Source organism: Argiope bruennichi, chromosome 2, assembly GCF_947563725.1.
Source record: "Argiope bruennichi chromosome 2, qqArgBrue1.1, whole genome shotgun sequence".
NCBI lineage: Eukaryota > Metazoa > Arthropoda > Arachnida > Araneae > Araneidae > Argiope > Argiope bruennichi.
In genome coordinates, this window is record NC_079152.1 from 110,893,022 (window position 1) to 110,917,771 (window position 24,750).

Genomic DNA, 24,750 nt, shown 5'->3' on the forward strand with positions numbered 1-24,750 from the left:
TTCCATTACTTTGTGAAAACTTTAAATTTCATTTAACAAACCAATAGAAGATAGAATTTAATTATGAGTTAACATATTAGTTTCTTGCCATTTAATTAATTATAAATAGAAGGCACCTGTAGAAAATTCAGCTTTCCCAAGTTCCCAGCCACAGTCAACATTAATTTCTAGTCAAAAATTAGATTCATAAAACTTAATTATGAGCAAAAATAAATATATTATAACACGGTATTATTCTTTTATTAAAAAAGATCGTGCATAAATAAGGTCTGCCTTCATCATGGATCCAACCGACATTCGTCCACACTCCACCCTATACATTCCAAAAATGGGCTACATTCTTGGCGGGTAAATAAATTTTCAAATTTTGGCGAAAAAAGCTTTTCCGTAAGCAACCATACATCGAATCCCCCATTTCCATCACTACCGGAATGAAATCCGTCCTCCAGTGCTGCTTCCCCCACTTCTCCCCCCCTTTCAACTTCAAATGGGGGGTTCAAGCGTCCTCCGGTTAACGAGTCTCATGCTTGTTTACAAAGAGCATTTTGAAATCAGCTTTCGTTAGTGCAATTTTCATTTCAACATTTAATATTCTCTCAGTGTTGAAATGGCGAAACATCATCCAGATTTGATTTTTTGTAGAAAACAAGCTGGTGTTGGTAAGTGAAATATGCATATAAAATTTGTTTCTTTTATAAGACATTTACTTTAGATCAAAAATACTCAATGCGCTTTTCATCCTACAACTTTTAATTTATTTTCTAATAATATACTGTTTTAAAAATTTATCCACGGTTAGAATTTCGTTTCTTTTCTCCATTTCTTTAATAGATAAAACTATATTTTTAATAAAGAATCAAAAACCAAAATTCCATTTTTATTGCTACATTCCAACAATACTGAATTAGTGAATAGGAATTGCTTTGGATTGTGTAATTTTTTCGTTTTGTATCTTCCTGCATCTGCTAATCCAGTATAGAGATTGTAATTTATGACATATATATTTATTATTCTTATTAAACAGAATTTATTATTAGACACTTATAAACGTCATTTTACTTTAAATGTAATTGTGACGTTAAATAAATAAATAAGTTATTAATAATAAATTAATTATGTTTAGTTCTTATTAAATGCGAATAATTAATATACTCAAAATTGTGATTTCATAGTTACAATAATCAAAGTTGAAAAAAGCTTTGCGAGTGATCCTGATATATTTATAATTCAAAGGCCTTTTCATGGATGTGATAGGAAAATTTAGTGAAGGAAATATCATCCTATTTTAGCAGTTGTAAATTACTGGCATCTTTTATAGTGCTCTTCAAATATTGTAAAATAACAAGCCCTCTGTGTTTTTCAAAATAATATCTCTGTTTGTCAGTGGAAGATCTTTCTCTTGCATCAGATCCAAATTAAATCTTCAAAATAGAGTATTAAACAATTAATTAAACAAAATCAATTATCTTCATCTTGTATCAAAAGCAGATTTTACTTCTTTTTATTTGATACTAAATTTCGCTGAGAATCTAACATTTCATCATAATTATGTTATTTTCAAATGGGAGTTCATTGTGTGTGAGGATAATAATGTTCAAAAAATTCAGTTATATCAGAAACTGATGTTATGAATGAAGAGGTTTATTCCGCATATAAAGAAGATGGCTAGGAGATAATATATATAGAGAGAGATAAATTAATTTTTCCCTTAAATTAAATTATGCATTACAAGCTTGTTTAAAATAAAAAATAGTTTGATTAAAATAAAAAATAAAATGTTTTTTTAGGGTAGCATTATCATAGGAATTTCAAATTTTTTGATAAATGTCAATTTGAAAAGAAATAATATAAACTTCGAACTTAAGAAACATTACTGCCCTATTATCAAGTTCACGACACTTTTACCTATTGTTATTATTCAGAAACAGCAAAGTTTAAGTAAGATTGGTGGCAACAATAATTTGTATGTATTAAAAAAAAACTCCCCCCCCCCCCGTAATTCGTTATAAGAAAAAAGGAATACGAAAAATAAATCTAATATTGTTATTTAAAATGGTTTGTTTCATTTGTCCATTAAATAAAATGAAAATGTGAATTTTAAACAGTTATATCTTAATCAATTTAAATTTAATAATAAATGTATGGAATCATCATTCAAAACATTCAAATTTAGAATTTTTACCATCTTGCCTGTTACAAGAAAATTTATTCAAAAGTTAAAAGTAATATTTTTACATAGAGTATACAATTGTGCTGAGTTGTAATATAAAATTTTTTTCCTTTTCTGAGTTTCTTTAAATTGAATAAATAATTCATGCAGATGCAGTATTAAAAATCTTGAATTCATTTTTATTATTTACCAAATAGCAACTTAAAATCTTTAAAACAAACTTAATGTTTATTGCCAAAATTAAATAAGAGAACTGTTATACATAATACCGCCAAGAGTCTAATTGTGTTTGAACATCAAGATAGAAGGTGATATACTCCTAATCCACTGTTGCAATCCAATTCATATGTCAAGTCAAAGCATGTAACTAAGATAATTATAGCTTAATAACATAAATCTATTGAATAAATTTTAGTTTTACTTGTTTCTGCAAAACTAATTGAATATATTTATATATGCATTTTCGGTAAAATTATTGGATACTTTTGTATTGCCAATAATGAACATAATCAATAAAAATCTTTGGCAACTTTTGAGGGAATTAATCACTGATTGCAATAAACGTTATATTTTGCAAAAATCACTGTCTTGTGGTTAATATACAAGTACAAATTACTGTATGATCAGTATATTACAGCATCTATGGACATGTGCAAAATAACAACTACAAGAATCTTATTGTACCTAGCTGGCATGAAAATACTTTTATAATTTTGTTATATAAGTTTTCTTCTATCTTATTAATTCTGATTCTAGGTTTACTAAGTGAAGACATTGTTTTTAATAATATACTTTCAGTCATGCATGAAACTTGATAATGTAATGAACATTGTACATTAATTTTTTTTTTCTTTTCTTTTTTATTTCAGCCATTGGCAGATTATGTGAGAAATGTAAGTATTGTTTCATGAAACTATTTATTGTTTCCTTATTTTTCCATTCAGATTGAATTTTTATAATTAAAAATATCAATTTATGTTCATGAAGGATTTTAATTTATTGTTAACTGAATCTTTTTTAAAATTTGAATTTTTATTTTATGATTTATAAGAAAGTTTTATTTAAGTTAGATTTAAAAAGATTATTATTTTGAAATTCTAAAAGAATAAGCACATTAACTTTCATTCTTTTGTTTATTCATACTTATAAACGATGTTTTTCCCCCATTGATTTTCAAAAGTATTATGATGATTATTGTTTATTATTTTTTGCATAATTTTTTTTAAGTAATTCTTGCCTATTATTTTTTTCCCCTTAATTTTTTAGGTGATGGAAAATGTGTCATATGTGACTCATATGTAAGACCATGCACATTGGTTCGAATATGTGATGAATGTAATTATGGATCTTACCAAGGACGTTGTGTAATTTGTGGTGGTCCTGGTGTATCTGATGCATATTACTGTAAGGAATGTACTATTCAGGAAAAAGATGTAAGAATTTGTTCCTTTATTATCTAAAATTAATGATAGGAATGTAGACGAAGATAATTTAACTTACACAAATGCATTTTACACTTAGTTTTTCTATTTCTATTTCTTGACATTATTAATCAAAAATATCCATATAATATTGAATTGCATGATTTTTTAAAATATTTTTTGGCTATTAAATACAATTTAATTTCAAATTGCATTTAATTTCCAATCTAATAATTTCAAGCATACCTAATCAAGCTAATAATTTGTGATTTATTATTTATTATTATTACAGGTTTGTGTAATTACTGTAATGAATGAAATATATAATGAACTAAATACCTTGTGATTTGCATGAACTACTTTTTAATAAACATTAAAGAAAATCTGGGAATTTTTCCAAAAAACAACTTTTTTTAAAAATCATGATTTACAACTAATTAAATGTTTGAGAGCCACTGTATTTGAAGACTAGTATCAGCAATAAAAAGACATTTTTCTGTTAGATAACTGCTTAAATATGTGCCAGATACTTTAATTATATGCAGTGAAATCTATTTTTCCATCTGTATGATATACTTCATGCAATTTGTATGCATTCTAGAATTGCCTTCTTAAATTTTTGTTTAACATTTATATTTAGAGGCCACAGTTATTCATCTGTAGCAGAAAAGAACTATTAATAGATTTGTGTGGGAGAACTTGATCAATTTTATAATGTCTCAAATATCATCTTCATATCATGGTTTAACAAGTTCATGAATTATTCTTGTAGGATCCAATCTGTATTATTATTTTCAGAAAAAATTATTTTTTAGGTTGCTAATGGCATATATCTAAATATTTGTAGATTGTTCCATTTCAGTCTACAGCCATTTATGGAAGTAATTTATGAGTGTACATAAAGTTGAAAGAAAAGTAATATGAATTCTTTAGAGGGAAAAATAACAAAACAAAAAACAGTTATATTGGTAAAATTGATTCTATATGAAGGTTGACTTGTCATTTTTAAATTTTCAATTAAACTCGTGCTTTTTCATTTTAACTTATGGATAGCATATCAGATTTCTTGAAAATGAAAATGTAAACATTCTATTTTTAAAAAATGATTTTTTAATATCAACTTCTTTTTACTGTTTACAATGAAACAAAATATGTTATGATTAACCAAACTTTTATATTCAAAAGCATTAAAAGTTTAAAATGAATATTATTTTTATAAATCCTTTTATTTTCAAGATTGACTTAGACTTTCTAAAAACACTAAAATTATCATTATATATTGATATAATTTTATATTACAATGATATTATTTTTATGATAATATCTTGTCATTTCTGTCACAAACAGCATGTTCTTTTCTTGTTAAAAAATATCTACCTGCAATAAAAAAAATCTTAATCTATTTTTCTCCCACCCTCCCCCTATTATAAGGATTAACTTGTGATAAAAAATGAAAATAAAATCAGAAAATTAGCTCACCTGTAAAAGTTTTAAAATTGTCTTTCCTGTCACAGCCTGTTTTCTTTTATTTACTTTCTAAGTATTGATGGCAAAAACTTTTTGTACAGCATTAATAAGCATCTGAACTCAGCTAAAAAAAATAATATAAGCAATGGCCAAAGACAGCAAATAAAACTAATATGAATCAAAAACATGCTATTTTGATTTATTAAAGAAGCAATTTGCGCATTTTCTATGGCATGTTTATGCAAATTACATACAGTCTACAATCTTAACATTAAAACAAAATCAACCTTATTGTAAACTTAATTCTAGCTGCTTTTAGTGGAAACTATTCTCGAAATTATCAGAAAGAGATTCGATTCTGCAGATTGGCAGAATGCATTTTACCCACTGCTTACTACTATGGCCTATTATGTAGATGTTAATCTAAACGTTATGTTGTGATATTTGATTATATGCATCACAATAAGTATGTAGAGTTATATTTAATATATTAATTCTGGAAAATCTTTCAGAAACATTCAGAGATAAAAAAAAAAATGCAGTAGATAATATTTCAGTCTGATGGAACTTTGCATCATTTTAGTAAAAATATACATTTTTCTCAAAGACATTGAATAAGATACTAGCAACATTTATACAACCTAGCATTTATCAGCCATATCTCTTAGCGAAGCTTGTGTTGATGATATTGGTGGGATCAATAAGTGTTATGTTTGAAAAGTAAATAAAATCAGAAAGCCAATCCAAGAACATCACTTGAATTTGAAAATGATGTGAAAAAAATTTGCATAAGAATAAATATCCTGTATATGTGTATATATATATATATAAAGGGGGAAAAAAAAAGAAGAAGCTGCAAAAGCAAAACTGCATGAAATGTAAATTACTAATGGTCCTGATATGTGTGATGTGGTCTAGGATAGTGTCGGTTACTAATGAAAAATGCTGTGACAGGCATGACAAAAACTTATCATGTTATTTTTTTTTAGCCTGATAAATATAAAAAGAAAATAATAATTTATGTATGATTAATTTTATATTAACTGATGTAGATAACTAAATTGTTTTTCCTAAATAAGATTATTATCAAAATATTAAAATCTAATTTTTAATTACTATATTTATTTCAAGATTAGTGGTGCAAATCTCATTTCCAGATGTTTTCAGTTTTCTGAGTACAATTTTTTTTTTTTTTTTAAATTGCGTAACAACAGCATAAACTAGCTTCAAAAATAAATGCATTTTTAGCATCCAAGATGTTATCTTCTAAAGTTTATTTTGAAATAGGTTTCATTCCTTCTCATTTAATCTATTATAATTCAGTTCTTGCTTTCAGTTTTAATAGTAAACAGCTTTCTAGAATTTTTTATTGAAATTAAAAGTATACAATTTGAACTAATCTTTCACTTTAAAAATAGATAAAAAAATAAATTTTTTAGATCCATCTAAGACAATTGATTTTTTTTAAAATTATAGATCATACCACTGGATAAATATTCATTAAATCAAGTAAGACTGTATCCATAAGCATTTTAATTTTCTTTTATCCGTATTTGATGATGATGTTAATAGAATGAATTTCAATCCAACCGAATGGTGCATGTGTGTTATTAGATATAAATTTACTGGCTAATTTAGACTATTCTTATTTATTGTCCAAATGTATGAGAAATGCTTCTCTGAAATAAGTTAAGTTTTTCATAAAAATATCCTGAAAAGAAATTTGAAGTTTTATAATTTTTTAAACCATATTTGTACTAATTCATGGTGAAATGGAATAAAACAAAAATAACTTCAAATTCTGGATTATTATTATTATTGTATATTAATATAGTTTTGTTAAATGAAGTGCAACATGTCTCCTACTCTTTAATTCTGGATTTATTAACAGTATTGTATAATTACAGTACATAATTGTATATATTTATACAATCATTATAAATTTTTTTTAAATTATTTAAGATGGCATTGAAATAAACAAATTTTCCCCCCTTTAAAGAATGAATTTTTTAATGAAATGCTAGTCTTTTGTAATATATCTAAATATAGAAATGGGATTAATGAAATTGTAAATTTTCTGTGATAAATGCTGCTGCTTATTTTATTAATTACTCTGAAGTGTGCAACCTCCATTAAATTCTGTTTTTGAAAGTCTTAAAGAGAAGCCAAGACATTAATTCAATCATAGCATTTTGAATTATTTATCACACTTATTACTTTTCTGTATATTTATACCATTATTTTTTCTTTTCATTCTTTTTTTAGCGAGATGGCTGTCCAAAGATAGTTAATCTTGGTAGCTCAAAAACAGATTTATTCTATGAAAGGAAGAAATATGGTTTTAAGAAGAGGTGACCCTGGCTTTTTGATCCTGATTCTAGACATATTCCATGGATTTAGACTTTTAATATTTTTTTCTTTCATCAAACATATGTATAATATCTCCTGCTAAAAATGCTGTGCTATGGATATTAGTACTTCACAAACATTTTTTATATTAAAATTTTGTATCATGTGTAAGTTAGCATTATTTTGATTGTAATGGATATTTTCCATGTCTTATTATTAAAGTGAAGGTTTTTAAACTGCGTTCTTGTATTTTTGTTTCAGTAGATGTCAGAAATATCATTAATAATGATTGTGTATTTTTAATGCTCTTAATTCTACTCAAATACCATTATACATTCCATTGATTAAATTGCCAATTTAATCAATGCTCTCAAACACTTGCTCTTTGAACTATAACCCAAACTATATAATTATGAATTCATATATGTAGTTTAAAAAAAGAGGATATTTAATATTAATATGCAAGGCTTCTATTAAGTTTTATATTACTTATTATTTATTTATTTATAAGTACATAAGTTTTATATATACAATAAACTTTAATATGCATACTGTTCAGTATACATGTAATAAAAACAGTGGAGTAATAAATCTGAGTAATCATTACTAAAATATTACTAATTAAATATCAACAAACAATTATTAACAGATCTATTTTATAGTAAATATTTTTATTGATGTTTTTATTATGACAACACCAATTTACCAACCACGAGCTCTTTTTCAATTTATATGCAAAAATAATCTTTTTCTTTTTTTCCTATATACTTTTAATTAGTGCAAGGTATAGAAGATCCTATAAACATTTTCATACTGCAAAATAAATGGTAAATAACTATTATCAGTTAACTCATTTTTATTAAAAAGGAATAAAAAAATAATTTTGATAATTATAAATTGTATATTTATATGTATAGAGAAAATGTAAAGAAAAAAAGATTTAAAGAAACATGAAGAGTATGCAAACATTTTAGTTCAAATTAGAAACAAGTGAAGTCCTAAAAGAATGAATTTGAAAGCTCTGATTCATGTATTTCCCACTAAATAGCAAAACACGATGAATTATTACCTAATGATTTTGGTTGAGATAAAAATTGCCTTACATGCAAGTTGCTACCCAGATGCTAAGTTGAAAAAAATATTTCATATAAAACTTGTGAAGAAACTTACTGATTGGTCTTCAGCATAGTCATAAAAGACATTCGCAAGTTCATTCAAAATAAATAAAGTTCTGTTCTATGAATTTGATGGAATGAACTCGTGAACCATTCAAAATTATCAAGAATTAACTCATGAAGCATGAATTAATTCTTGATAAAAAAAAATTCAATATCTTATATATTTCAAAATAACTAGACAAGCAATTAATCATTCCCCATAAACAAACAATGAAAATTTTTAAATCTGGTGAATAAATCTTTAACTAAAATTGATCAAATTAGTTATGTTTTATTTATTATCAATTTATGATTAGGCTTTTACTAGTTTCTTCAAAAGTTATGATCAGTAATATCCAATTTACGAACAAGATTTGCGATCACAATTAAAAAGATTTGCTATACGGGTGGCGAGGAACCCTGTAAATCAGTTGTATATTTGCAATGTAACCAAAATTATTCAAAGACTATAGGAGAAATATAATAATTGATGAGAATTAAATCATCCTAGTTCAAAACACTGAAGAAGGATAATATTCAGAGATCATAAGGAAATGGAATGCATAAAAATAAAATGTACAGTCGAATTAAAAATGGATCTGTAAACAATCCATAGGAGGAAAAAAAATTAACTTTTGTTTTTGTATTACATATTAATTATAGACTGGACATAGAGTAAGTAAGAAGAATCAACTGTCATTTTGAATGTATCATTTTGCAAATATTCAAATAGTGTCAACAAAGAGCTCTACTGTATATAGATTGTTTAAACAATATGCTGTAAAACTATGAATTTAGATTACCATTCAGGGATTCTTATTACCTAGCAATACTTTATTATTAAAACTGTTTTACAGTCTAGACCAAAGTACTCTACACTTTCAGATATTTGCAGTAGTTGCATTTGTGCCCTTTGATAAAATACAGGGTAATTCAAAATGAATATAGCAATTACAAATGGCTATAACTATTTAATGAAAAAGAATTTATCAATAAGATTAACATATAATAAAGATGGAAGTTCGAAATTTCTTATGCCCAAAACAACTGACGTACTCAAAGTACATATTTGTAATGTGCTTGCGCCGGTGACTGCAGACATGCTTCAGAATGTATGGATTCAAATGGACTACCGCCTAGATATTGTCCATATGACCAAAGGAAGTCACATAGAACATCTATGGTGTATGTATACAAAATTTTGAAGTTCCGTCTACATTATATGTTAATCTTATTGATAAATTTGTTTTCATTAAATAGTAATAGCCATTTGTAATCCCTATATTCATTTTGAATTAGCCCATAGTTTAGTTCTTTAATGAAAGAGGAAAATTCACTTGAGAAAAGACCAAAACAAGATAGAAGAGACTATTATGCTATTATTTTCCAAATTATTTAGAATGATATAGGAATCGGTAATGTACAAATTATAGCAAGAGAATTGTACTTGTGGTATACGGTAGCACAAAGATGCTTATATAAAACTTCAGAAAGTTACATGGTAAGATAATTGACAATGATGTCAATTGACCCTTTGAATTGGTTTTTTCTGGAGTACCGAGATTCATTTTCTCTATGTGTTATAATAAACAGACATGTCTAAGAAATGAAATTAGTTTTCCAGGTTCCCTTGCATTTTTCAAAATTAACAGTAATATTTCTGATTGGTTCAATATTTTTCAAAAGAAAATTGACTAGAAAAACCTATTCAATTACTAGTATACATGATCTCATTATTCCTCAATTCCAACAAAATGAATGCTTTCATTCTATCATATCTTACAAAATAGAGTCATTCTGCAAATTGTTTAACAACATTTCACAGAAAATCTAGATTTAAAATTGCATATAGCCATCCTATTCACAGTGCATTCACTGCTTCATTGCAAGAAAAAGTCAAGTTCCTTGGGAGGTATTAACTTAGTAGAATCGAAAGACATATTCATCTACAAAAGATAAATTACTTGCAGCTGTTGCACTCTCAGTCATAATATTTACTGCTTCTTCATTATGATGCCCACATTTAATACATAAAATTTATAAATAAATGCATCTTGAGGCAGGTTGTGCCAATATGGCAAACATGCATTCTAGAGAACTGAAAGCAATTTCTCTATCTACCACCATTTAATCTGATGGTTTTAAACTACTTGCTTCAAGTTAGTAAAATAATATATAGATATATTCTCTTCCCACTTGGCTCAATTGCTTTATTTTGTTATCTAGCAAATATTCAGAGGAATATATATATATATATTCAGATACAGTATTCAAAATTGATATATTTTGCCTATATACTCTGCAGAAAAATATTCGATAAATTGTCTTTTGGTACATTGTTTAGCTCCAACTTTATGTATTTATTTAAAACATTTGGATGTAATCTGAGAAATAATAAGCATTAAGGGAAAAGATGGTGCTAATGGAAAAAACATGCATTCTAAAGAACTGAAAGCAATTTCTCAATTTACCACTATTTAATCTGATGGTTTTGAACAACATGCTTCAAGTTAGTAAAATAATATATAAATATATTATCTACCTACTTGGCTCAATTGCTTTATTTTATGTTATTTAGCAAATATCCATATATATATATATATATATATATATATATATATATATATATTCAGATACAGTATTGAAAATTGATATATTTTACCTATATACCCTGCAGAAAAATATTTGATAAATTGTCTTTCAGTACATTGTTTAGCTCCAACTTTATGCATTTATTTAAAACATTTAGATGAAATCTGAGGAAAATGAACATTAAGTGAAAAGATGATGCTTAAGAAAAAAAAAAAACTTTCTAAGCCATTGTGCCCTAATGTCATTTTATATTTATCATGACAATAATAGAAATGTGAAATATGCTAAGCATTTAATAATGTTAATTGAGTATTTAAGTTAGTATACTAAATTAATATTTTTTGGAACAATTCAGTTTCTTAAAAAGAAAAAATTGAAATATAAAATCTGAAAATTATGCATGATAGTTGTGTCTAACTGGCTAAGATTGCAAAATTAACTTGTTTTGGGTGAAAAAAAATGAAGACAACTTCCCAGCAATTGGAAGTCTTGACTAATGGAAAGTGTATAACAAAGTAAACAGTATAATTTTATTGCAATTCAAGTAAAATTATAATCTATATATGAAAATATTGTTAAAGTACAATTTTATATAAGCTAAAACCCTAGTCAAATGGCAAATAAAACAATTAAAATCAAATTTTATTTTCAGGTCTTTTGAATCCAGTCGCTATTAAATACAGTTCAGATGAATCAGATCGACTAGCTTTGGGTTTACAACGTTTTACATTTGTAAACAAATTCTGCAATGTCTGATAAAATTTGTCAACATCTTGTCCATCCCATACTTTACATACAAATGTACCATTATTCTTCAGTACCATGTATGAAAATTTCAAGGCACTATATACAAGACGCATGAGTGCTGCCGAGTCAAGTTCTGGAGTGCCAGATGCTTTTGGAGCCATATCACTCAATATAGTATTTGCTTGTCCAGATGGCAAAAAACTTTTTATCTTTTCTTGAACTTCAAGTTGAGTGAAATCTGATTCTGGTATCACAATTGCACCTTTAATAGATTCTATATGTTGAAGATCCACAGCAATTGCTACTCCCTTTCGAGGTTTACCATCTGAAAATGAAATGTAGATGAATTAATTATATTTTATTAAAAACTATAATATTTAAAAAAATAATCATATTTTACATAATTAATGCTCAGCATTGAAAATAGGGACACATAATATGAGGTTTGGAAAATATCATATTTTAACAGAACTAGAAAGCCTTATTTAAAGTTTATCCATGTTAATTATAATTTAGTTTCATTACCATTCTATTTGGAAACAATACAAAAACTATTTTTGGAATGGCTTCATAATTTTAAGCCATGGACAGAGGTAAATTCATTATTTTAACCATGGTAATGGGGATAACTTAGATAAGTATTCCTTTCTCTAAACTTTCACACACTAGCAAGAGGACATCTGACCCTTAACATCAGATTTAATGAGCATCAGGCCTAGGAATGTTTTTTGGGGAAACAAATTTTTAACTTGATCCAGAACTCTAATCCAGAATAGATGCCTAACTCCAGATCCTAACTCTAATCCAGAAGCAATGCCTTAAAATAAAGCTTCCCTAGTCCTAATATTGTTGAACATAAAAAATATTGTAATAGTATAATTGAAACATAAGAAAAATATTTTAATTATAAATACAATGAAAATTTAGATTCAAAATATATATTCATTCATTAAGATATATATTCATTAGATAAAAAAATATACATTGATTCATACATTCACGAGTTCTTTATCAGGAATTCTTAACCTATAGTAAACTAATGGTATAATATATTATTTTGTGGATACCATTTTCTCATGAGACATTTTAAATGAATATAAAATAGCCCCTTTTTAATAATTTGTTACAATCATTATTATTTGGTACATATATATTTTCTTCTTTTTAGCACATACACGTCTTTAAATTGGTGCTTTAGGAAGTAGCCATACAGACCTCATAATGATTTTCCTTTTTGGATTAATATTTATAAAACAAAATTGAATAAAGAATTTAAAAAATTGTTAAAATAAATTAAATTAAAAAAAAGAATTTTGTGAAAATGTTTAATGCCTTTCATTAAGATATATCTTTGCAAAATATGATTTTCAGACATGTTATTAATTAAAAATAAATATAGGACATAGTTCAACTTAAACTTGGCTTATGTTTAAAACAGATAAAAATAAAATCCAACATGTCAAAACAAATTTGTATAATTACTCAGTATTAATAATAAATCCTAATCGCTGTTATTATACATTATTAATCACTAGTTACTGTAATGTATAATACATTTATATTTTATTATGATATAAAAGTTTCATTTCAGAATAAAGTTATATAATAACAGAAAACTTCATTTAAGATACATTGATTTTTATTTGGAAAATGCTTATAGTAGTTTGCATATTTTTTATTACATGGCACAAAAACTTTAAAAAAATAGAGGATGACCCTTGTTCTAAATGAAAAGAAAATTATTTAAACTCCAACTTGAAATACATGAAAAGAAAATTTACCTGCAGTTTCCTTATCGAGTTTTAACTTATTCACAACAACTTGTGTCCACGACCCAGGTGCAGCACCACAGTCTACGACGGCATCACCAGGTTTTAAAATTTTATACTTCTCATCTATTTCTAATAGCTTGAAAGCACTTCTACATCGATATCCATGATACCTCGATCTTTTAACATACTCATCGTTCAGTTGTCTAGTAAGCCACTCTTGGGAGCTCTTAGATTTTCCTTTTAAATTTGTTGGAACTGTTTTGTGAGAAATATTACTCAAACTGATATTTCTTGCATGAACATAAAACATATATTGTACTGTTTTTAAAACTTTCATATTCTGCCACACTAATTTTGTTAAATTCTCAATTTTAGGATAGCTTATATTTAAACAATCAGTACTAAGAAATTAAATAATAGTCATCTTTTAAATGTATGAAATTAAAAGGTTTTTTTCTTAATTGATCACAGTTGAAGATTGAGACATACATAATATAATTTCAGAATGCAAGTTTCTGACATTAGACTGAATCGCTCATCCTTCATGTTTATTTGTTTACATTTATAATAACATGATGCCAATTTACTCTTTCAAATTCAACATAAGTATTCAACGAAGTCAAAGTTACAGTGTAGCGTTGATTCCATGCGAATATTGGATCACCCCATCAGAATTAAGGGGACTTGAAACTCAACGTTTCTTTTCACAATTTCCGAAAAATCTGCTTGGTTTCGCTGTAGTTAAATGTAAACTGTGCATAAATTTAAAATTTTAAAATATTTTTTCCGGTTTAGAAATTTAAAGATTAAAAATTTTAGGTTTTTTATCAGATTTTTTTAAATGCTTCTTTTCTTTGAATTTTCAATATTCATTAATAAAATTTTTTTGAAGAATTCTCTAAATAAACATAATGGAATTAGGCATCCGATATTGGATACCTAAATTAGTTTCGGAGAAAAAAGCAATGTTTACGCAAAAATTGTTGCAATTATTTTTTTTTAAAAATATCAAGTTTCTTCATTTTTACTATTTTTTTTTTAATTTAATCAATACTTAAAAAAAATAGATGCCTAATTCTATTAAGTTGATATTTCTGAATTCATAGAAAAAATTTCAAATACTTTGAATAAAATGTGTTTGATTTCTAGAAAAAGAAAAATGGGAAAAAAAAAACGGGTTTAAAGATTCCGCATAGTATTCATAGTAATATTACAACTATAGTAGCTTATATTAAACTAGTTATTTTTCTGAAAAACAATCAAACATTTTTAAAAATTAGAAAACTATAATTAGAAAATAATAATTGAAAAATTAAAAAAATTATAATAATTTATTTATTTAAGTATTATATAGTCATAATATTTAGGACATCCTTTTTATTTTTTGTTTCACAATTGCTTGTTAATGCTCAATAATAATCGTAAATTATTTAATACTAGTCGCCTTTGGCGACCAGCCAGTTCAATGCTATCTTAATGCTCGTTAAAATTTTAATAATTAAATATTTTATGTAGCTGCTATTTTAATAGCTTCTTCATCAAAATATTTCAAAGCTTGAAATTTTCATAGTCATATAATTCTTTCATAATATTATAAAGGCCTTCAGCCATAACGTAATATGTATCTGTCTAATTTTCTTTAGCTCCAGTAGAATTATGCTTTAAATTAAAGTGAAAATGGTTAAATTGCAATTTATATAAGAACATTTTTTTACTGAAACGAAGCATTTTTTTTTCTTTTTTTTTTAAATATATGTACTGAAAACAGAGTCGCTGAGTATTTAAACTTTATGAGCACTAAAGAATATCTTTCTTAATTTATGTAATCTCAAGAAGTTTTCTACAAAATTTTTTCAGATTCACCATGAACAGATCAATTAACAATGTTTAGTTTTAAATGCATGAAACTTTAAGAAAATAAACAGAATCGTCTGAAATAATCGGTCGGAAGTATGTTAAGCCTTCAAAACAAAGTCCGCATCCGTTGAAAATAGAGTTGTCAACAATCAGAACACAACACGCATGCGTGAATTTTCAATGCCAATTATGGTAACGCAAATGCGTGAATTTTCAATGCCAATTATGGTAACGCAAATGCCTGAATTTTATATTCCAGTTGGGGTAACGCTACGCAGATTAGAAAGTTTTAAATTCCTTTATTCTGTTTTATTTTAATTCAAAAGTACTTCAGAATGAATTTGAAAGATCGATTAATTAACAATGTTTAATTTTAAATGCATCAAACATTAAGGAAATAAACAGAATCGTTTGAAATAATTGTTCGAAAGTATGTTAAGTCTATCCTCTTTAGCGTGGGAAAAAAAAAAACTGAAGCCTTACTCATTTGGAGGTGGGGAAATAAAAAGATTTTTTGGCGGGAAAGTTAGTTTTTAATTAATAATTAAAATTCTAATTGAAAATTCAAAAAAAGGGACCCCAGGTGCACATTCTAATTTGACAACAAAATAAAAACCTCTTGAGCGAAACCGTTTTTTAAACTGTTTTATTTGAGAAATCTGATTTAAGGGTTTTACATTTCTTACAGTTCAGAATAAAATAATATGCCCTTTTGTTAACTCGCGGCATTTCTAAATCTATCCGAATTAAAAGTAAGGATTAAATTTTGGTGCAATCTTGAAAAAGTTGATTTTGTTTTTAAAAAATAATCCAAACTTGGTGGGCAGATAGACTGGTGAAATTATCAAATTTCAGGAAAATGCTTTTTTTTTTTTTTATATTTCAAAGCAAAAAAAAAAAAAAATAGCCTTTAAGAATATAAAACCATAAAGAATTTAAAATAAAACAGTGGAAGATATCAGGTTCTTAATATCGCGTTTGTCAAAATGACTTCTTATCTCGGGAAATAATTGTCAGGTCTTTTTAAAATTTTCAGATAATTCAGAATCAGGTCCTCAGATAATTTTAAATACAAAATTAAAAAATCGGCGTTTTTATAGATTTTAGGGTACAAAATCCTGTTAAGTTAATTTAAATATAAGTTTTAATTTTACTTAAAAAAGAGAACGAAAGAAATGTAATTTCTTCTATACGAGACAATTTTTCGTAAAGAAAGATTTGATTGAAAAGAGTCATGGTGTACCGCTGATTTAATGCAAACATTGCCGTACCATATCAAAATTAGATAAATTTAAATGTGTTTTTTAATAAGTAATAAAAGAAAATTAAGGAAACGAAAATTAAATTAAATTAAAAGAAACTTAATTTTTATTTATAAAAAGAAAAGTTTTTCTCGTGACGTACAAAAAGTAAAAATTTTGAATTTGTGAAGAAAAAAAAAAAAAAAAAAACAATGCCTTCGAAAATAGAGGAAGAAAATGTCGATAGATAATTTCCAATAATTAAGTACTTATAAAAATGATTACGACGTGAGCAACATCAGGTTTGGAAATATTGGAAATAATTAAAAGAAATTACAAAGATAGATAAGATTTTCGACTCTGTTAAGAATGGATGCATCTTCTCTTAACTGAAAAAATATCCAATGAATGTTCCAAAATTTCACGATGCCGTTTGGCGGTTGCTTGCAATAACGGAATCATAAGAAGAAAAACATTCCTGCAGAAGCTCGTTACTTATCTGAAGCAGTTTTTGTCAAAAATTATACTGAAATATCTTTGATCTAGCACAAAATGTCCAAAAACATTGTTACGATATTTTCACGGTATTATCTGGCATTCAGGATATTAAAAACCTCGAAGCTGCTGCACAATGTTTTGTGCTAGAAGGGTATGATTAAAAATGGATCCAATTTTAGAATCGCTTATCAAGGCTTTACCTCTGATATATCATGAGACATTTACGATTCACATTAAATGCTGATTTTGCACGTGAATTTTGTGCAATTTCTTAATGTTTAGTAATCCCTAAGTGGAGGAGCCATCTCTATAAGCATCAAATGTACAACATTAATGCTGCAATATTTTCACTATACTAAACGACATTCAGGATGTCGAATATTAACTTCGAGATATCGTACAGAAAGGCGGCATTAGTATGTAAGGGGTAGGAATGAATTGCCCCTTCTTGGTAACTCACCTCGAGGTAATTTTTTTAGCATAAGAAAAAGATTTTTGGCAAAAATATCGAATAATATTTTACTAATTATTCTGGATTTCTAAAAAGTCACTTTCATAAAAAACTTTTGAATTTAAATTCTATATATATAGTTTATACTTCCTCTATTACAACAGCATACATTTCATTTATTTAACATGAAAATGCCATCCAGTCGCTATTGATACAAAGTTAAATGTATTCTTTGAAAAGAATATTTTGGCACTGATTGCGCTAAAAGAAACAGTATTGTGAAGACGATATAAGCTCTATCTTTAAGGGCGCCGTTGGCAAATATAAATGAATGATTTTACGTGTTTCTTTCTGAAATGGGAGGGGCTTGTGTCAATAAACATTCTATTTGTATTTCTCTTGCGTTAATAATGTCTCAGGCATGAATTATTTTTGTAAAATTATATATTGTTGAAGCACTGTTTAAGTTTGAAAAAATCAACTAATCAAGAAACTTCTTATGAATTTTTAAATTTAGTAATTTCGTTTTATTAAGTACTAGCCTCCTTTGGTGACCAGCCGATTCGCCAGTATTAATGATCGCTAAAATTTTCAATTAAATATATTATGTAACATGGTCTCGTAATAGCTTTTTCTGCAAAATATTTTTAAGCTTCAGATTCTGATAGTTATATAATTCAGTCATACTATTGTATGGGCCTAAAACACTTTTGTTCATTGTACTACTTATATCTCTCTAATTTTCTGTCAACGCCCATAAAATTTCAACCTTAAAATAGAGTGAAAATATTAAACAGCAATTAATATAAAAATATTTTTCACTGAAACCAGCCATGTCTTTTTTTAAATATAAGAATTGAAAGCAGAATTGTACGGCATTGAAGTTGTATGTGCACTGCAGAATAATTTTCGTAATTTATATAATATCTTAAAAAATTATTCAACAAAAATTTATCTGATTTAGTTTTCAAGTTTCAAATTCAGTTTTTAGTTTTATCCTTCAAAATATTTAAAGGATATAAATAAAAATATTTTGTTTTATTTCAGTCAATAAATATACTTATGAAAAAATGATGCAGTTTAAATTTTACATTATCCTTTTGTCCTAAGGAATCATATTCAACGTATTACTCTTGACACTTCAACTTTTAAATAAATAAACAAATGTTTCTATCTTCTGCGATCAAATCTGACCGATTTATGAAATTTTTATATATCAATTTTAGGACAATAAACATTTTCATAATCATAGTTAAAATAATAGAAACTCTGGCAGAAGATTAGCTTATCTTCTTTAAGACGATCAATGAAGTGGTTTAAAATCGCCAGTTTTTATAGAACAGTGTTATTAAAATTTTGTAAATTAGCAAGTTTTTGTGATTCATTTGATTGAAGTTCAATAATTTTTATTTAAAATATTGGTGTCTCAAGATTATTTTTAAAAAAATATGATTCAAAGGGCAAATGACCTATGTAAGAATTTAAAATTCGTAATTCATCGGAGCATTTATTGACTCAAGTTACATAAAATATAATTATTTAGTTCATTTAGATCATTTTGTTAACAGATGTATGCCCTAAAGTAGCTAATGGGCGATGATTTGAGTGATAGTCCTATATATATTAAGCCATGTTTGCTTTAAATTAAACTGATTTATTGAATTAATAATATAGATATTGTAAAAAATCATAGAAAACGTTTCCTCCATTTATTTTTTAGAAAATATAATGTTTCAAATATTTTTAACTTCATACAGACATGTGCTGAAAATTACACCTTTTATATATTTAATCTGCAATAATTGTTGATTGTTTTTTTAATTTGAACTTCTTTTAATGTGACAGATAAAATTCTGAATTTTAAAAAAGTTTTGGATTTCGAACGATTTTGAGATGGGGGAAGAAGGGGGAAAAACCATCACTCTTTTAAAAGTTGACTATTGTGGAATACAATAGTCACGTAATCATTCCAAACCAATTGAACCGAAAAAAAAATCTGGCTTTGAGATTAAGTTTCAGAGCCCGAACGATTTTAAAGTGGGGGGAAAAAATTCTAAATAGCAACGCATGCTAATCTGATAGTCACGTGATTTTTAAAACCGGTTTAAACTGTTTAATGACTTAAATTAATTGAGACAAACAACGATTTAAAAAATAAAACGTTCTCACATGATAACATGGAATTTGCAATAGGAGATTTCAATTTTTTTGTTAATTTAAAATTGATCTAAATATTAAAATTTTCGAACACTAACGTCAGAGCGTATTATCATACAAAAACATTTTAAAATATATTACACAAATAAAAAAAATTAGCTATTCAATGATATCCATCTTATTTCTGTCATATTTTCTTAAAGGATTATAAATTGTCACGATTAAATTTAAACGTTTTTGCTTTACATAACTTTAATGTTGTTTTTTTTTTCATATTTATTTCATTTCATAAAGACATATGCTGGAAATTTCATTTTTATATGTTTAATTTGCAATAATATTTTATTTATTTTTTAATTTGAGATTGATGGCAACATGTTGATAAAAGCTAATTTTTTTCCCATTGACTCGTAACTTGCACGTACAGATTAAATTTTATTTTGGACAAAATAAATTGTTGAAAAATAAGATTAAAATACATTTTAAAAATTCGTTAAAAATAGATGTTTAATTTATATTTTAAAACATTGGTACCATTAAAAAGATAATTTTTGAATTTTAACTTTATATAAATATTATTTTTGTGCGATAGTATTTTCGCAAGTTATAGCGGAAAAACGCCAAAATTTCGTTTTAATTTTTAATTAATTAAAATGTTAATTAAAAATTCAAAAAAATCGTTCCGAGGTGGACATTTTCAGCTTCCAAGGTATACACGTGCTAAATTTGGTAGATGGTCGAACGGTCTGGGCTGTAGAGCGCCAACACACACACACACACACACTGAGCTTTATTATAAGTATAGATATAGATTATTTTAAATATGTTATCATTATTCAATATTAGGCATTTATGAATTATCATACCCCTATTCAATTAATTCATCTTGTGGTAATAAAATATTTTTTAAATATTAAAAAAGATCTAAAATATTAAGAATTTCATTGAATTACGAAACACATTCAAAGTAGTTAAAAATATAGTTAAAGACATCAAATATTTGAATGATTATGTTACAACAAATTTAGGTGATTTATAGTTACAACTTGTGTTTCGATCTCTAAACTACTAAAATTTAGAATGAAATATAATCCCACTTTCACCAGAATTAGACTTCAATGCAATTAAATATCAAGAGTCTCATAAAAAACAGATTCAAGTATCGATAATCTGATCATCAACAAAAAAAAAATTGAGATTTTTTTTATTTTTTTTACAATTATCCTAGCACATTTTTATCAATAAGAGAAAATTAATGCCAGCATCTGGATGAGAAAGGAAATTAAGAAGTGAAGAATTTTACTCTGCTAATTGGTTTCAATCATATGTAAAATTAATTATTGTGAGTAACTTTGAAACTAAATTAGATAAATTGTGCTTGCCTCTCTATCAGATATGTCTTCCCAACCCCTCCCCCAGTCTGTAAATCTTTTGTCGCTGCTTCTGATCATACAATATATTGTGTTATTACAAGAGCAAGGCTGACCGATTAATAGCAACGTAAAATAAAAACTTAAGCTTTATTGAGATGGTATATCAATTTAAAGTGCAATAATAACTCTCTTTGATTTTAGTGACCTCGAGGATAGTTAGGCCAGTTGTGAAGAAGACCGCCCACGTTTAAAAACGAACTGAAGTGAACGGACTGTTCACGAGCCTGCGCGTTCTTGTTCCATCATTGTAAAATATGTTTCGTAACTGAGTGTATATAAGCTTTGTACATAGCCCTGTTTTGTGTGTGAATGGATAAAAATATGTTGCGTCTAAATCAAATAAATGTTTTAAAATGCAAGTGACTCTATTTGCTGACGTATTCTATAATCATTTGAGTAATTCACCAAATTAAAGAAGAAAGCGGGTAGATTTAAAGGTCCTGATATATCGAAACACTTCTGAAACGAAAGCTGTTGTAACACCAGTTATTGGATATTGCATTTTATCTGCTCGTAACCCCATGTATCGTTTTCATGATGAATATGAAGCAAGAAGTATTTTTATTTTGATAATCTTCTATTTCTTAATCGACGAACCAGATATGAAAAAAATATGCAAAATTTAAAAGCAATTTTATACTGATTATGGTTTCTAATCAAGTGTACATTAAAATGCATTATAGCGCAATAAGTTCATTAATAGTAAAATAAAAAACAAAACGAAATAAAAAAAATGTTTAATCAAGAAGTAGCCATTACTTTAAAGAGCATATAAATTTCAAGAAATTAAGGTTGCATAAAATGAAATGTGTGAAAATAAGGCTCTAAATTTGAATGTTAATACGATTTATAACCATGACTCTTTTCTGCATTTCATACCATCTCATTCATTAGATAACTGCTTCTCTCCTATTTCTTAACTATAGTAGAATATTATTGTAGAAAAGATATCTAATTAGGCAGAACATACGAATCACAGGTAAGAATGAAATGACATTAGCAGTAGCCAATGTGTTAAAGCATCTACCTCATTTATTATGACTCAATATCTCAATGGAAATTAATGCTATAACATTTACGTCTTCAAACGTTTTTATTATTAATAACGATCTCATCGTTACTATATTTCGTTAACCATTCAAATGATATTTTTAATTTAGTTAACAATCGCCTTTTTTTATTATTTTGTATAATTTATTTATTTAGACTTGCATATTGTTCAAGGTTAATATTAGTTTGAGTGTGAGAGTAGAAAAGAAAAAAATGTGTAATCTGGCAATGCATCTACGATTGAAATACACTATAGAATATATTTCCTCAAAAATATCTCCACATATAATCCATTTATTTAAAATTAAAAGTTTATTTGAACCTACTTTTACTTATTTAGGAAGCAAATATTTTACTGGTATTACAAAAAAAAAAAAAGACTTATTTTTTTATTAAGAATCTATTAGCAAGTTATGACATTCACCAAAATGAGACTTTTCCAAACGATTTTTACAACCTCAAGAGCGCATCGTCCTTATTAAAGGATCGGCAGGACGAACTAGGGCATGTAAGATCAACATTGTAATACTTACATCACCTTCATTCGCCATCAACATCTTCACTGACATCTTATCTAATATTTCACTTACCAAAATGGTGCAGGAATTTCGGTAATATTCATTTTCATTAAATACATAATTTTTTAATATGGTCATGGTTTAAGACAGACATTGATTGCTTATATTGCATGGCATATAAATTGTCACTCACAGAATGCAACTGTTGCTGCAATGTTTGCACTATGTTATTCAATATGAACAGAACATGTTTGATATGATTTATAAATAATGCTTAATTTAATTTTTAATAATATTATGCAAAAATAATTACTATCTCCAAGACAATCATATGCATTTTATTTATCTTTTTACTCCAGCATATAAGAAAGGTATTAGCTGAATACAGTTTCCTTTTTCTGACTTGAAGAGATTGATCACAGGTATCATAGAAACAAACGCTGCTATTGCTCTTCTGAATATTTTTGGTACAAATTTAAAAAATGACAGAAAATTTAATGAAATATAGTTAGATGCGTAAAAAATTTCAAACTTTGAAACCACATGAATGAAATAAATTTGTAATAAAAAAGAGAAAAAGCCCCCTCCCCCCCAATTTTTTTTATTTGCAGATCTTTAATTACTTAATTTAGTAATAAGCTGCATATTATATCTTTTGAATGGATGTGAAATTATATTTATCTCCATCAGCAGCAACACAATAGCGAGTCAATATTTTGATAAAATGTATGAAAATACAGCATATAAGTTAGCAGCATTAGCAATTCAAATTTTAAATTTATAACCGAACTATCATTTTTTCTACCATATTTCTTAAAAACCTTTTTCGTGTTGTTAAATCTGCAACCCATTTAATTCTATTGTTAGGTAAAATTCATCATTCATTTTAAGGCATCATCATGAATTGAAAACATTTTAGACAATCTCTGTCACCACCACCAACATCATCCTAATTACTATTCATATATCTTATAACTTTAAATGAGCAATTCCTGTATATATATATATATATATATATATATATATATATAAATATATTTATTTCGTGTATCTCAGAAACGTGTCCTCGGTTGGAGTCGCACTTTTTGCTTTTTTTCACTTATATATTTATATTTAATATTTTTACTTTTTAAATTTATCTGTTTAAGTGCCTTTCCTGATAAAAACGTGATTTTACACATAAAAAACATTTTTTTATAACTATTAAAGCTTTTTTCTATCTGCTCTCATGCTGACAATGTCAGATAGCAGCATCTCGGACCCGATGTCGCCTTTGCAAAACTGAGTGTAAGTTCATAAATATAAGTAATGATAGATAAATTGTAAAATGAATACTGTAATATAGCAGATTGTTTCTACTAACTGGTTAAACTAAGTACATTCAGGATTTTTTTATTTATTTAAATGACTTGTTTATATGTAGGTAAGATTGAAAAATATTCATATGTAATCAGTATGTGATTCGTATCTAAATATTTTCTCCGGAAAAAAAACAAGATTTTACAAAAAAAAAAAAAAATAATAATAAATAAAACCTGCCTTATAAAATAAATAAATAAATAAAATTCGGTCTTCTTAATATTAATATTTTTTAATACAAGAAAATATGCCCATTATTAGCAGTGTCGTTTTATTACGCTGAATCTATAACACTAATGTTAATCAAACTAAACTGCACGAATAGCAAGCAGTATTGGTGTGGTGACACAAATTTGTTAATATGGACATACTTCCTGCTTGGTCTAAATAATTTTATAATTAGTTCAATGTATGACATTCTATTTTAAAAATCAGTGCGGAAGTGACTGATTATTTATCTTGCAGTACGACTAGGAAAAATCTATATAAAAGCAATCGGAAACATTATCTT

The 24,750-nt window shown here is 26.4% G+C and overlaps 2 protein-coding genes across 2 annotated transcripts; one reads left to right on the forward strand and one right to left on the reverse strand.

Moving 5' to 3' along the window:
- Positions 1-522: 522 nt before the first annotated feature.
- LOC129959667 (PHD finger-like domain-containing protein 5A) lies at positions 523-7,646 on the forward strand. The gene is made up of 4 exons (XM_056072558.1): positions 523-659; positions 3,040-3,063; positions 3,437-3,603; positions 7,324-7,646. Exons 1-4 carry the CDS (start codon positions 608-610, stop codon positions 7,411-7,413), a joined length of 333 nt encoding a protein of 110 aa, XP_055928533.1. The 5' UTR covers positions 523-607; the 3' UTR covers positions 7,414-7,646.
- Positions 7,647-11,664: 4,018 nt separating this feature from the next.
- On the reverse strand, positions 11,665-14,227 carry LOC129961561 (rRNA methyltransferase 2, mitochondrial-like). Its single transcript, XM_056075051.1, has 2 exons — positions 13,685-14,227; positions 11,665-12,228 (listed from the first exon to the last, which is right to left on the reverse strand). The coding sequence occupies exons 1-2, from the start codon at positions 14,010-14,012 to the stop codon at positions 11,792-11,794; spliced, it is 765 nt and encodes a 254-aa protein (XP_055931026.1). The 5' UTR covers positions 14,013-14,227; the 3' UTR covers positions 11,665-11,791.
- Positions 14,228-24,750: the final 10,523 nt, after the last annotated feature.

What these genes read in the sequence shown, in the direction of transcription:
- LOC129959667 (XM_056072558.1), top strand. Translation starts at nt 608, where the DNA reads ATGGCGAAACATCATCCAGATTTGATTTTTTGTAGAAAACAAGCTGGT. An exon ending in TGGCAGATTATGTGAGAAAT is followed by an intron (nt 3,064 to 3,436) that starts GTAAGTATTGTT and finishes TTAATTTTTTAG; the next exon opens with GTGATGGAAAATGTGTCATA. An exon ending in GTACTATTCAGGAAAAAGAT is followed by an intron (nt 3,604 to 7,323) that starts GTAAGAATTTGT and finishes TTCTTTTTTTAG; the next exon opens with CGAGATGGCTGTCCAAAGAT.
- LOC129961561 (XM_056075051.1), bottom strand. Translation starts at nt 14,012, where the DNA reads ATGAAAGTTTTAAAAACAGTACAATATATGTTTTATGTTCATGCAAGA. An exon ending in ACTCGATAAGGAAACTGCAG is followed by an intron (nt 12,229 to 13,684) that starts GTAAATTTTCTT and finishes TTTCATTTTCAG; the next exon opens with ATGGTAAACCTCGAAAGGGA.